At 41.6% G+C, this 12,523-nt stretch overlaps 1 protein-coding gene and 1 long non-coding RNA gene across 2 annotated transcripts; both read left to right on the forward strand.

Annotated features, from left to right (window-relative positions):
* Positions 1-2,298: 2,298 nt before the first annotated feature.
* On the forward strand, positions 2,299-6,679 carry LOC120437678. The gene is made up of 3 exons (XR_005611337.1): positions 2,299-2,498; positions 4,120-4,217; positions 6,620-6,679. It is a non-coding gene; the product is annotated as an uncharacterized LOC120437678 (long non-coding RNA).
* Positions 6,680-6,688: 9 nt separating this feature from the next.
* Positions 6,689-8,360, forward strand: LOC120437679 (zinc finger protein 85-like; the record flags this gene model as incomplete). The annotated part of the gene is made up of 2 exons (XM_039608199.1): positions 6,689-7,715; positions 7,942-8,360. A coding segment is annotated over one exon (1,008 nt), but the record flags the coding sequence as incomplete, so codon positions are not given.
* Positions 8,361-12,523: the final 4,163 nt, after the last annotated feature.

The following is a 12,523-nucleotide window of genomic DNA, read 5'->3' on the forward strand; positions in this document are numbered from 1 at the left end:
TGTTTGATCAGTTAAAGTCTTTGTTGTGGAGTCTGACAGCAGTGGGGAGGAAAGACCTGCGAAATCTCTCCGTCCCACACCGTGGGTGCCGCAGTCTCCCACTGAAGGAGCTGCTCAGTGCTGTCACAGTCTCATGCATGGGGTGGGAGATGTTGTCCAACAGGGATGACAGCTTAGCCACCATTCTCCTGTCACTCACCACCTCCACTGGGTCCAGAGGGCATCCCAGAACAGAGCTGGCCCTTCGGATCAGCCTGTTCAGTCTCTTCCTGTCCCCAGCAGAGATGCTGCCGCCCCAGCAGACCACACCATAAAAGATGGCTGAGGCCACCACAGAGTCATAGAAGGTCTTCAGGAGTGGGCCCTCCACTCCAAACGACCTGAGTCTCCGCAGCAGGTACAGCCTGCTCTGCCCTTTCCTGTAGAGGGCGTCTGAGTTATGAGTCCAGTCCAGTTTGCTGTTCAGATGAACACCAAGGTACCTGTAGCTGTCCACAGCCTCACTGTCTATACCTTGGATGTTCAGTGGTTGCAGTGGAGGATGTTTGTGCCTGCGGAAGTCTACCACCAGCTCCTTGGTTTTACGAATAAAAGTGAATTGTTCAGGTGAATTGGTCAAGTTCACTGCTGTAATAACTAATAATGATTAATATAATAACTATAATATTGGCCATATTATATTTACACTGACTTTAGTCTCATGAATAACATAATTGTTATTTACTAGCTAATCTTAATTGACTGTTCAGTACAGATATGAAGCCCATCAATCATGTTCTCCAAAAGTTGAATCTGTTCATCTGGATGTAGCGTTTTGTGGGAGAAACGTTTCGTCACTCATCCAAGTGACTTCTTCAGTCTCAGCTGACTGCAGGTTTCCCCAAACCTTATAAACAGTACATTTGCATAATGACTGAAACCAGCCCACTGAAGGAACAATGGGCTGTGAGGTCAGTTCCTTAATCATAATTAGTTGAGACGCATTTTTTCTAAACACCGGGTCTCTGTGGCTTTTAAACCCCAAAATACGCTGCGCCAAAAACTGGTCCACCCCAAGGATCGCGTGCCCCGACACAAACAGAGTAACATAGTGTACGCTGTTAAGTGCCAGGAGGATTGCCAGGATTTATACATCGGGGAAACCAAACAACCTCTAGCGAAGCGGATGGCACAACACAGAAGAGCTACCTCATCAGGCCAGGACTCTGCAGTTTATTTACACCTACAGGCCAGTGGACACTCTTTCAACGATGAGGATGTACACATCCTGGACAGGGAAGAACGCTGGTTTGAGCGCGGAGTCAAGGAGGCCATTTACGTGAAAAGGGAAAGACCATCTCTGAATCGAGGAGGGGGCCTAAGGGTACATCTTTCGCCATCTTACAATGCTGTGATTGCAGCCATTCCCCAACTCTCTGTGAATGGTACTCATGGCCATTGATCAGTGTTCTTTGATCAGTGGGTTTTGGTCAGTGATTGTTGATCAATGGTCATGGGAATTTGCATAATTATGATTAAGGAACTGACCTCACAGCCCATTGTTCCTTCAGTGGGCTGGTTTCAGTCATTATGCAAATGTACTGTTTATAAGGTTTGGGGAAACCTGCAGTCAGCTGAGACTGAAGAAGTCACTTGGATGAGTGACGAAACGTTTCTCCCACAAAATGCTACGTCCAGATGAACAGAATCAACTTTTGGAGATTTACTTTCCTGGATGATTGAGAATGCATCAAGACCATCAATCATGTTATACAGTCCTGTGGTCTCAGCCTCAGATACTTATTAAATCACACAAAGCTCGTGTAGAAACAAACAAACAATGAACAAAATATGTTCTCCTTTATTTCTGTCAAAAAAGGCTGTATGAAACGTTTCCAGCGGTTGGTATCGTGGTTGCTAGGCAACCTAGGCAGCGCGACGGAGACCATCCCATTTCCGGCACTTCCGGCCTTAGCGGTCTTTGAGTACGCGGCCCTTGTGGACCGTTAAGGCTGCGTACTTTAAGGCTGCAGAACCTGAATTGGGATACAGCCTAAGGCTGTTCCAATTCTCAGCACCGCTCTTCTCTTTCACTGAGTCCTTAGCAAATCTCCTTCCCACGATGACGTTTCCATGGAGGCCAAGAAAAAAGAGTTTAGGAAAAGGAGATAGGCGCTAATTTCGAAATTACACCCCACGTGGTTACGTTATGCAGCTGCGTCACGTGACCGCACAGTAACAAATCGCCACAGAGCCAGGAAAAGGGGGCGGGGAAAGTGTGTGTGCAGGAGAGGAGTCGAGCAGAGAGAGCTGCTTTTTCATGAAACGGGAGTAAAGTAGTGAACTTACAGGAACATATACCACTACCAACGTTTGGATCGATATCTGCATCGATCTGCACACCCTTTGTCTCCTGGATCGTAGCCGAGATCAGCGTGAACCACGCTGCTCCCTGATCGGTTTCGTAAGACTTCCAGCTTCATCACGGAGTTTCTCTCGGTTTGTGGGCTCATCTAAAGGTAAGCACCGAGCTAACTTTAATGTGGGTTCAGTTTATGTTGAGTTTAGCTCTGTTGAGAATAATAGATTGCTTGGTATACACTGGAGTTAGACAGACTGTAGAGTTTGTGATTGTCTGCAACAATATAATACGGCGGTTGCTAGAGGGAAAGAATACATACAGAAAAATAGTCTTTGAATATGAACAAAGGGTGCAGGGCAGGAGAAGAGCCAACCCCCAGGACATGAAGCCACAGGTACAAGCGTGGGGGAGGGCAATCAGCCTTTAGAATAGGACTTCATAGGATAATATCCAGATGCATCTATATTTTATTTACTTCCAGCGCAAATACAGAAGTCACAGTCAAGCTAGCCGCCCCGCCAGCCGCACCTAAATTGTGGTTGCACTACTCTTACATGAAGACCGACTTAGAAACGTGGTCTTTTGTGTCCTGACACTATTTTACTCCAATATCCACTCCCAGTTTTGGTTCATCTCCACTTTTCACCCCATGATCCACAACCAAAATTACTGTACGACTCAGAGAAAATTAACAATAAAATTTACCCAATATGCAGTACTGTACTGTTAATATCTTCATTTTTGACCTCAGGTTACAGGAAAACTGTAAGAGGTGACACAGATTTTTCACTGGATTCTGACTCTAGGCCATCTCCAGTAAAGTTCACTATTGATTTTCTGGAAAACCGTACAGTAAATTTGGCTGTGGATCACCGGGTGAAGAGTGGGGGTGACCCAGAGTCAGAATCCAGTGAAATATCTGTGTCACCTCTTACAGTTTTCCTGTAATCTGAGGTCAAAGATTGGATTATATAGAGTACAGTAAAGCAAAATGTGCAAAGTTTACTATCAATTTTCAGGAAAACCGTACAGTAATTTTGGCTGTGGATCACGGGGTGAAGAGTGGAGATGGCCTAGAGTCAGAATCCAGTGAAATATCTGTGTCACCTCTTACAGTTTTCCTGTAATCTGAGGTCAAAAATTAAGATATTAACAGTACTGTACTGTATATTGGGTAAATTTTATTTTTTAATTTTCTCCGAATCGTATAATAATTTTGGCTGTGGATCATGGGGTGAAAAGTGGAGATGAACCAAAACTGGGAGTGGATATTGGAGTAAAATAGTGTCAGGACACAAAAGACCACGTTTCTAAGCAGGTCTTCATCCATACCGTAATATGCGTAAGAGTAGTGCAACCACAATTTAGGTGCGGCTGGCGGGGCGGCTAGCTTGACTGTGACTTCGTAAGTGAGGACTCACTTGACCGCGGTCCGATTCTTCACCTGGAAGTAAAAGTCTCCAAAAGGTCGCTACCGTCAAAAATCCGTGAAATCGGCGAAGTGTGTTCACAGTTTATTGTGAACACGTTGACAGAGTGAGAGACTGTTTTCAGAAAAACACCAACTAATCATTAGCTCAGCATGCTGGGAGAAGATGAGCGCTCGCTTGCTTGTTCAATTATTTCCATCTCGCTTTGACTGCAGCTGTAACCTGACGTATTCCAGCAGGATTTGTAAAAAGAGTTTTGATAAACACAATGCTGGACAGCAATGCTGTCATGTGTGTGTGTGTATATATATGTATGTATGTATGTATGTATGTGTGTGTGTGTCCCAGCTGAGTAACAGGAGTCTGGTGGTGCAACAGAGGAACAATTTCAGCCATTTGGACTCAGCTCAGCCACTACATTGGAAACAATGTCTTCAACACAAAAGGTGAGAAAAGTATCACAGTTACAATATTACTGAAACTGTGTGCACAGCTGGTGTGTTTTTAAAAACATGTTAACAGCAGCTTTATCTTTTGCATCCTGGGCTCATCCATACAGTGGCTTGCAAAAGTATTCGGCCCCCTTGAACTCTCCCACATTTTGTCACATTACAGCCACAAACATGAATCAATTTTATTGAAATTCCACATGAAAGACCAATACAAAGTGGTGTACACGTGAGAAGTGGAACGAAAATCATACATGATTCCAAACATTTTTTACAAATAAATAACTGAAAAGTGGGGTGTGCGTAATTATTCAGCCCCTGAGTCAATATACTTTGTAGAACCACCTTTTGCTGCAATTACAGCTGCCAGTCTTTTAGGGTATGTCTCTACCAGCTTTGCACATCTACAGACTGAAATTCTTGCCCATTCTTCTTTGCAAAACAGCTCCACAACTGCCCTGTGACGGCCTCAGAGGTTGTCTAAGAGAATATTGGGAGCAACAACACCATGAAGTCCAAAGAACACACCAGACAGGTCAGAGATAAAGTTATTGAGAAATTTAAAGCAGGCTTAGGCTCCAAAAAGATTTCCCAAGCCTTGAACATCCCACGGAGCACTGTTCAAGCCATCATTCAGAAATGGAAGGAGTATGGCACAACTGTAAACCTACCAAGACAAGGCCGCCCACCTAAACTCACAGGCCGAACAAGGAGAGCGCTGATCAGAAATGCAGCCAAGAGGCCCATGGTGACTCTGGACGAGCTGCAGAGATCTACAGCTCAGGTGGGGAATCTGTCCATAGGACAACTATTAGTCGTGCACTGCACAAAGTTGGCCTTTATGGAAGAGTGGCAAGAAGAAAGCCATTGTTAACAGAAAACCATAAGAAGTCCCGTTTGCAGTTTGCCACAAGCCATGTGGGGACACAGCAAACATGTGGAAGAAGGTGCTCTGGTCAGATGAGACCAAAATGGAACTTTTGGCCAAAATGCAAAACGCTATGTGTGGTGGAAAACTAACACTGCACATCACTCTGAACACACCATCCCCACTGTCAAATATGGTGGTGGCAGCGTCATGCTCTGGGGTGCTTCTCTTCAGCAGGGACAGGAAGCTGGTCAGAGTTGATGGGAAGATGGATGGAGCCAAATACAGGGCAATCTTGGAAGAAAACCTCTTGGAGTCTGCAAAAGACTTGAGACTGGGGCGGAGGTTCACCTTCCAGCAGGACAACCACCCTAAACATAAAGCCAGGGCAACAATGGAATGTTTTAAAACAAAACACATCCATGTGTTAGAATGGCCCAGTCAAAGTCCAGATCTAAATCCAATCGAGAATCTGTGGCAAGATCTGAAAACTGCTGTTCACAAACACTGTCCATCTAATCTGACTGAGCTGGAGCTGTTCTGCAAAGAAGAATGGGCAAGGATTTCAGTCTGTAGATGTGCAAAGCTGGTAGAGACATACCCTAAAAGACTGGCAGCTGTAATTGCAGCAGAAGGTGGTTCTACAAAGTATTGACTCAGGGGGCTGAATAATTACGCACACCCCACTTTGCAGTTATTTATTTGTAAAAAATGTTTGGAATCATGTTTGATTTTCGTTCCACTTCTCACGTGTACGCCACTTTGTATTGGTCTTTCACGTGGAATTCCAATAACATTGATTCATGTTTGTGGCTGTAATGTGACAAAATGTGGAAAAGTTCAAGGGGGCCGAATACTTTCGCAAGCCACTGTATATACAGACTGTACATTCAAATCAGAAACCACAGAAGTTACAAGAAAATACAAAGATCATATTTTATAAGCACACATTGAAACAACAATATCATCAGTTTAACCTTTAATTTCGTAAAAGATTTTCTTCATTGATCAATATTTCTTCAATAATGTCATTTTAATTATACCTCTCATTGTGTCACATCATTGTAATGTGATACTGCCACCAGAAGGTGGGGGAAACACACCAACAATGTGTTTGTTGACATGTTGAATTCCACTGATGGAGGGAGTTTCAGTTTGTTCCACGACTGCATTTCACTCACTGCCTCCGGGGGTGTCTGTAGCTCAGGTGGCAGAGCAGGTCAGCCACTAATCAGAAGGTTGGTGGTTCGATCCCAGGCTGGATATATGCCAAATATCCTTGGGCAAGATACTAACCCCATGTTTGCCTACTGGTGGTGGTCAGAGGGCCCGGTGGCGCCAGTGTCCGGCAGCCTTGGCTCTGTCAGTGCGCCCCAGGGCAGCTGTGGCTACAATGTAGCTTGCCATTCCCAGTGTGTGAATGTGTGTGGAAATGACTGAATGTAGTGTAAAGCGCTTTGGGGTCCTTAGGGACTGAGTAAAGCGCTATACAAATGCAGGCCATTTACCATTTGTATCTCTGTCACTGCAGGATCAACATGGAGCGAGAAGTCAGCGCTCTCAGGAGGCCGACAAACGTCACAGAAGAAAGGGAGAGAAAACCTACAGCTGTGATGAGTGTGGGAAGGATTTTACCCAGAGTGGAAGCTTAAAAAGACACCAACTCATCCACAGTGGAGTTAAACCTTACAGCTGTGATGAGTGTGGGAAGGATTTTACCCAGAGTGAAAGCTTAAAAAGACACCAACTCATCCACAGTGGAGTTAAACCTTACAGCTGTGATGAGTGTGGGAAGGATTTTACCCAGAGTGGAAGCTTAAAAAGACACCAACTCATCCACAGTGGAGTTAAACCTTACAGCTGTGATGAGTGTGGGAAGGATTTTACCAAGGCTGGAAGCTTAAAAAGACACCAACTCATCCACAGTGGAGTTAAACCTTACAGCTGTGATGAGTGTGGGAAGGATTTTACCCGGACTGAACACTTAAAAACTCACCAACTCATCCACAGTGGAGTTAAACCTTACAGCTGTGAGTTGTGTGGAAAGTCTTTTACCGAGGCTGGAAGCTTAAAAAAACACCAACTCATCCACAGTGGAGTTAAACCTTACAGCTGTGAGTTGTGTGGAAAGTCTTTTACCATGGCTGGAAACTTAAAAAAACACCAACTCATCCACAGTGGAGTTAAACCTTACAGCTGTGAGTTGTGTGGAAAGTCTTTTACCGAGGGTGGAAACTTAAAAAAACACCAACTCTTCCACAGTGGATTTAAAGCGTACAGCTGTGAGTTGTGTGGTAAAGCTTTTGCTCAAAATAGCAGCTTACAGAGGCATCTAGTTACCCACTCTGAAATTAAGGCGTACAGCTGCGACTTTTGTGGAAAAAGTTTCATCGACAAACACTACCGAAATATTCACCTGCGGATTCACACTGAAATTGATGTTTCCTGCTGTGATCAGTGTGGGAAACTGTTTACAACAGATGCACAGTTAAAACGACACATGTTTAGCCACACTGAGGAGAGACCTTATAAATGTGACCTATGTGAGAAGACCTTTAAATCTCCAAATCAGCTGAAAAAACACCAACAGATCCACACCAGAAAGTAACTCTAGAAATGCAGTTACTGTGAGGATGTATTTATTTTTATCTTGTAATTTTAACCAGATTGTTTGGAAAAAGTCTGATCAGTAAACTTTTGGAGTTATACTGAATGAACTGTTTGGAAAAATGAAGAAGTAACCTGAGTTTTATAGTGTAAACAGTAAAATTTAATTGGACGTTGGCAGAGATGCTTTTTATTTCAGGATAAAAATGTTGAAGGAATTCTCTGATTTACACTGTCTTTGTTTAGAAGTGGAGCAAAGCACATGGATCCAGTTCTCAACCCTGTCGTCACTGTGGTGGTGGGAAAGAGTTTCTCTGTGACCTTTGTGGAAAAACCTTCAATCATCAACGGGACCTAAAACCACATCAACGTAGACACACTGGAGACAAAGTGAGCTACTGCAAAGAATGTGGGAGAGGCTTCCACACACCAAGTACATTAAAAATACATGAGCTCTTCCACAGTGGGGTCAAAATGCACATCTGTGACCAGTGTGGGTCATCCTTCACCACTGCACATGAGCTTAATGAAAAAGCATAAGAGAATCCACACAGGAGAGACACCATACAAGTGCAGACACTGTGACAAAAGCTTCTCACAATCAGGTCATCGTAACAAACATGAACGTACACACATGGAAGTGAACTTCAGCTGTGACCAGTGTGACAGGAGCTTCAGGAATCTCAGTTCATACTCTGAACACAAACGATTCCATGCTGTAAATAAACTGTTTCACTGTTACCAATGTGCAAAAACATTGACTTCATTATCTGCTCTGTGCAAACATCAGCCTGATCATGCAGGACTGAAATCACTGGATCACAATGAATCTGAAGAGAGAGAAAGATCCTCTTCTGGTTTCAGGGTCAGACTTAAAAACCTTGAGATCAGGCTCCACAGAGTTCAGATGGAATCTCCTGTAAAGAGTGTCAGCTGATGTCACACTTGGATCTGATGAGGTAGCTCTGATTTCTGGACCTGCAGTGAATAATCCTGAACGTTACATTTAGGAAGCTGCATGTATAGATATGCATATCAAGTTTATGTTATCCCTGTTACATTTTAGTCTTTGTTCCCTTAGGACACAGTAGTGTTTAGTAGTTGTACTTGTTACTGTATTATTAAAGTTATAGGAATGTCTTTTTTACCAAATCAATCATGTATCAAAATTGCAGATATGGATTATATATTTCAATTTCTTTCATTTGTACTTTCTTAGTGTTTCCAAAATTAACTTCTTTTTTTTAATGTATTCATTTAATGTGTTACCTCAGTTAAATTTCAATTCTTCATTCATATTTAATCTTTTGCTGTTGTAAAATCTTCTCTTAAATCATTTTCTCCCAAAACTGCAAATAATTTCACAGCAGTTGCTGTTAAAACCTCCAAAATGAACTAAATCTGTCCACCAGCTTTGAAACAACACCTGCTGTGACTTTATGTCCAGAAAAAAGAAACTCAAGCTAAACTGGTTTTGGGCTGTACTTCCATATAATACCAGTTTGTACCAGAAGATGAAGCAGTGAGTCAGTGTAACCTTTATTTAATTAGGCAAAGACCACAATCTTATTCACAGTGGCACCAAAGAAATGTTGAAAGTTAAAAACAGCAGCACCATTTTAAAGATCACAGGTGACTACTTTTACTTAATTCAAATTCTGTTAAACCTCTAATTTTCGCTCCTCCTTTCACTTTAGTGTATTTAGTCCTTGAAGTCCACATGTTGTTTTTTAATGAATTTTGATCCACATGTTTGCAGCTGTTTTCTTGTTGATTTGAAGTTTGTATTATGAAATCCTGATAATGTTAAAGTGTTAGTTATATTTGATGAAGTCTGTGTAGAGTTTATCTTATTAAACAGTTTGGTGTGAAAAATAAAGAAATGGTCTCAGAACAAGTAGTTTGAGCCATTAGTCCCGATTCAAACTAATTTAACTGTTTTCAGTGGTACATGTGGAGGTTTATCAGAGGAGAAGACTTGGCTGCTCTCCACTCACACTGAACAAGGATCCTGCAGCTCATTAAAAACTCTAAAATGATCTTCAAGGATAATAAGTTTTTTTTTTCTTAAAGTTCTGTTGGCATGAAGTTTTCAGACAGTGTTTTTAAGAGTCTTTGTGGTTAACATCTCACACGTTCCAATAAAGCAGATGTTCCTGCATTGCAACAGTGGTTTGCAGTTGCGTTCTCCCCCCTGCTCGTCTACAGGACTGTCATGGAGCACCACTTTGAAACTTTGTAACTCTCTCTGCAAAATGCAATATATAAAGACCAATGCTGGGCAATTAATTATATAGTTACTTCTTCAAAAAAGTTACTGAGTATTGCAAAAAACAAAGATTTTTGCAGCTGTTTACCTAAAAATGCTGCTAAGGCATTTTTTTAAACAAACATTTCAAACTATTTACAGAACAATCAGCTGTTCAGCATCAAACCTGATGCCGCACAAATTATTTGTGCCACTCGAAAACATAATTTCTGTCCACTATGAGATAAAGGAGAACAACAGCCTGATATCTGCAGGCCTGACAACAGGAGATGTATCACTCCTGTAACATTCAGCAGTCGCCTCATTGTTCTGACATGCACAACAAAACTATTGACTACACTACACACTAACTACGCAAGATTTGCGTTAAACGACGCAAAAATATGTCACGAACTTAAATATGTCAAGTTCGTGTAACATGTTCTTCTTTTTGAGTAAATGAAACTAATAATTTTTGATTCAATTGAACTATTTCTATATTAAGTAAGCATCACTTAAGCACAACGTAACACAGTTAAGTTAGGACACAAAAAATATTTATTTTAATATTCATTGTCTTATCAATGTATCCTATAAATATTTTTTAAATTTTTTCTGTAAGTGTTGAGCAGCTGCAGGAATCAATTTTTATTCCGAGTTAATCTCTGATTCACCCTCAGAAGCGGAAGGCGGCGCTAATGAGCATTATACACTGATCGTTTACCACTATTTGGAAAAAAATACGAAACACAGAAGAAGTAAAGGTATATGGGCGGGAAACAGCACCAAAGAGGCAACACGGACGACTGGAGAAAGTTGGACCTAACGGCAGCAACTAGCATCACTGGACTTACAGTAAGTTTTCAATGTTGATATTAGTTTATTGTTAAGATACGAATATTTAGTTGTATTTTGGGTGCGTGTCGAAAAGAATAGCAGAAATGACGGGTCCGTGTTTTTTATGTGCTTTACTGCTCTCCCCGAAGGAAACTTTGCGCTTGCAGAGCTAGCATTAAGTTGTTGTAATGAGGGTCGCAGGCTGTTTAAAAAGTTTAAAAACGGGAAACTCATCCTTCTAATACACCTGCTCTGACGAGCCACGTTGTTCACAAGCCAGAGTTAGAGGGCCAGTGAAAGAGCACGGCGCACGCATCGTCTCCTCTCACTTTGCCTAATTAGTGGAATCACTTGTCAATCAACTTCTGCCAACCAATTGGCACTCTTGGATCACTAAGGTCCTAAAAAACAAACCTGTCAATCAAAACAACCAGACTCGTTCGGAGAGAGAAGCAGTGATGAGGAGCCTGACATTTTTGACATTAACTGTGTATGCACATTAAATAATTTCAAATAACATATGTTTGGGGGAACCTCTTATCGGTAAGGCTTTAGTTTGTAGAAATGGCGTTGTTGCTGATTTAACCATGCCGTTAAAGTTCAAGTGCTGCTGCTTGTCTTCAGTATTGTAATATTTGCTCGATGGTTTTAGTATCTTGACTAGAGATGCATTCACACTTTGGGGATTAAATGAAAAGATCAATAACAGGGAAAAATTATAGATGGAAGTATTTATAATTTTTCACCGTTTGGATGCTTTTTAATTGTTCATCAGTTTATGCCTTTGGATCTCTCTGTTCCAGCTTCAAGAATTAAGACAGAGTCAAGGAAGAGAACTGGGGATGTGATAAAGATACCAGGTAATTCATTTTGTTTGTGAATTCTTCTACCAATCACCTCTCTCGCTCTCGCTCTCTCTCGAGTTGTCTTAAAAATATGTTAAACTAACTACTAAACCAACTTTACTTATGCTATTTTCCACCTATAGATTCTTATATAAAACAAATTGTTTTGAGGAAAACAGGTTGCCATTTTAAAGCAGTGTTAGCTGTAGTCCATGACCATGTCTTTGTGAGCTAATAGTAATTCACTTATTGTTATTATTTATCACTTATTAATATAACTTAACTGTTATATTAAGTTTGTATATCTGGAGTTCTGTTTTGTTTCCAACATGATCTGGCAGTGTAAGTTGTGCGCAGCTTCCTTCACCTCCAGAATACAGTTATTTAGACACTACAGGCTGCAGCACAACCACTATTCCCGAATCAGCCCTCTTCCATGCCTCTACACTGATTGCATTTGTACATTTCAGACACTTAATGCACTGAGTACTCATTTGTCAAGATATCATACAGCACAACTTAGCAGTTGTGCAAAGCAGAGTCAGAGGCCTGCGTTATTTAAATCCCCTTTATGCACATTTCAGCAACCCTTTTCTGAAACAGGCCTTTTCAGTCATCTCAGAAAGCATTTGAAAAATCATGAAACAGTGACATGCCCATATGAGGATTGTAGTTATAGCACAAATGTGTACTCTTCATTCAAATCCCATAAAAGTAGAGCACACCAAGCAAGTCTTGCAACAGACCTTCAAAGTGATATTGTCAATGAGGATCCCCATAATCTCCAAGCCAGTATTTCTGAAGTAGCTAGTGACTTGCATGAAGAATGCCCAGGCCAGAGCACGGAAGTGGGGAATGATGATCAGTGTGACACTGACAGTCTAAGAAATCAACTTAA

Source organism: Oreochromis aureus, linkage group 3, assembly GCF_013358895.1.
Source record: "Oreochromis aureus strain Israel breed Guangdong linkage group 3, ZZ_aureus, whole genome shotgun sequence".
In the NCBI taxonomy this organism is placed as follows: Eukaryota; Metazoa; Chordata; class Actinopteri; order Cichliformes; family Cichlidae; genus Oreochromis; species Oreochromis aureus.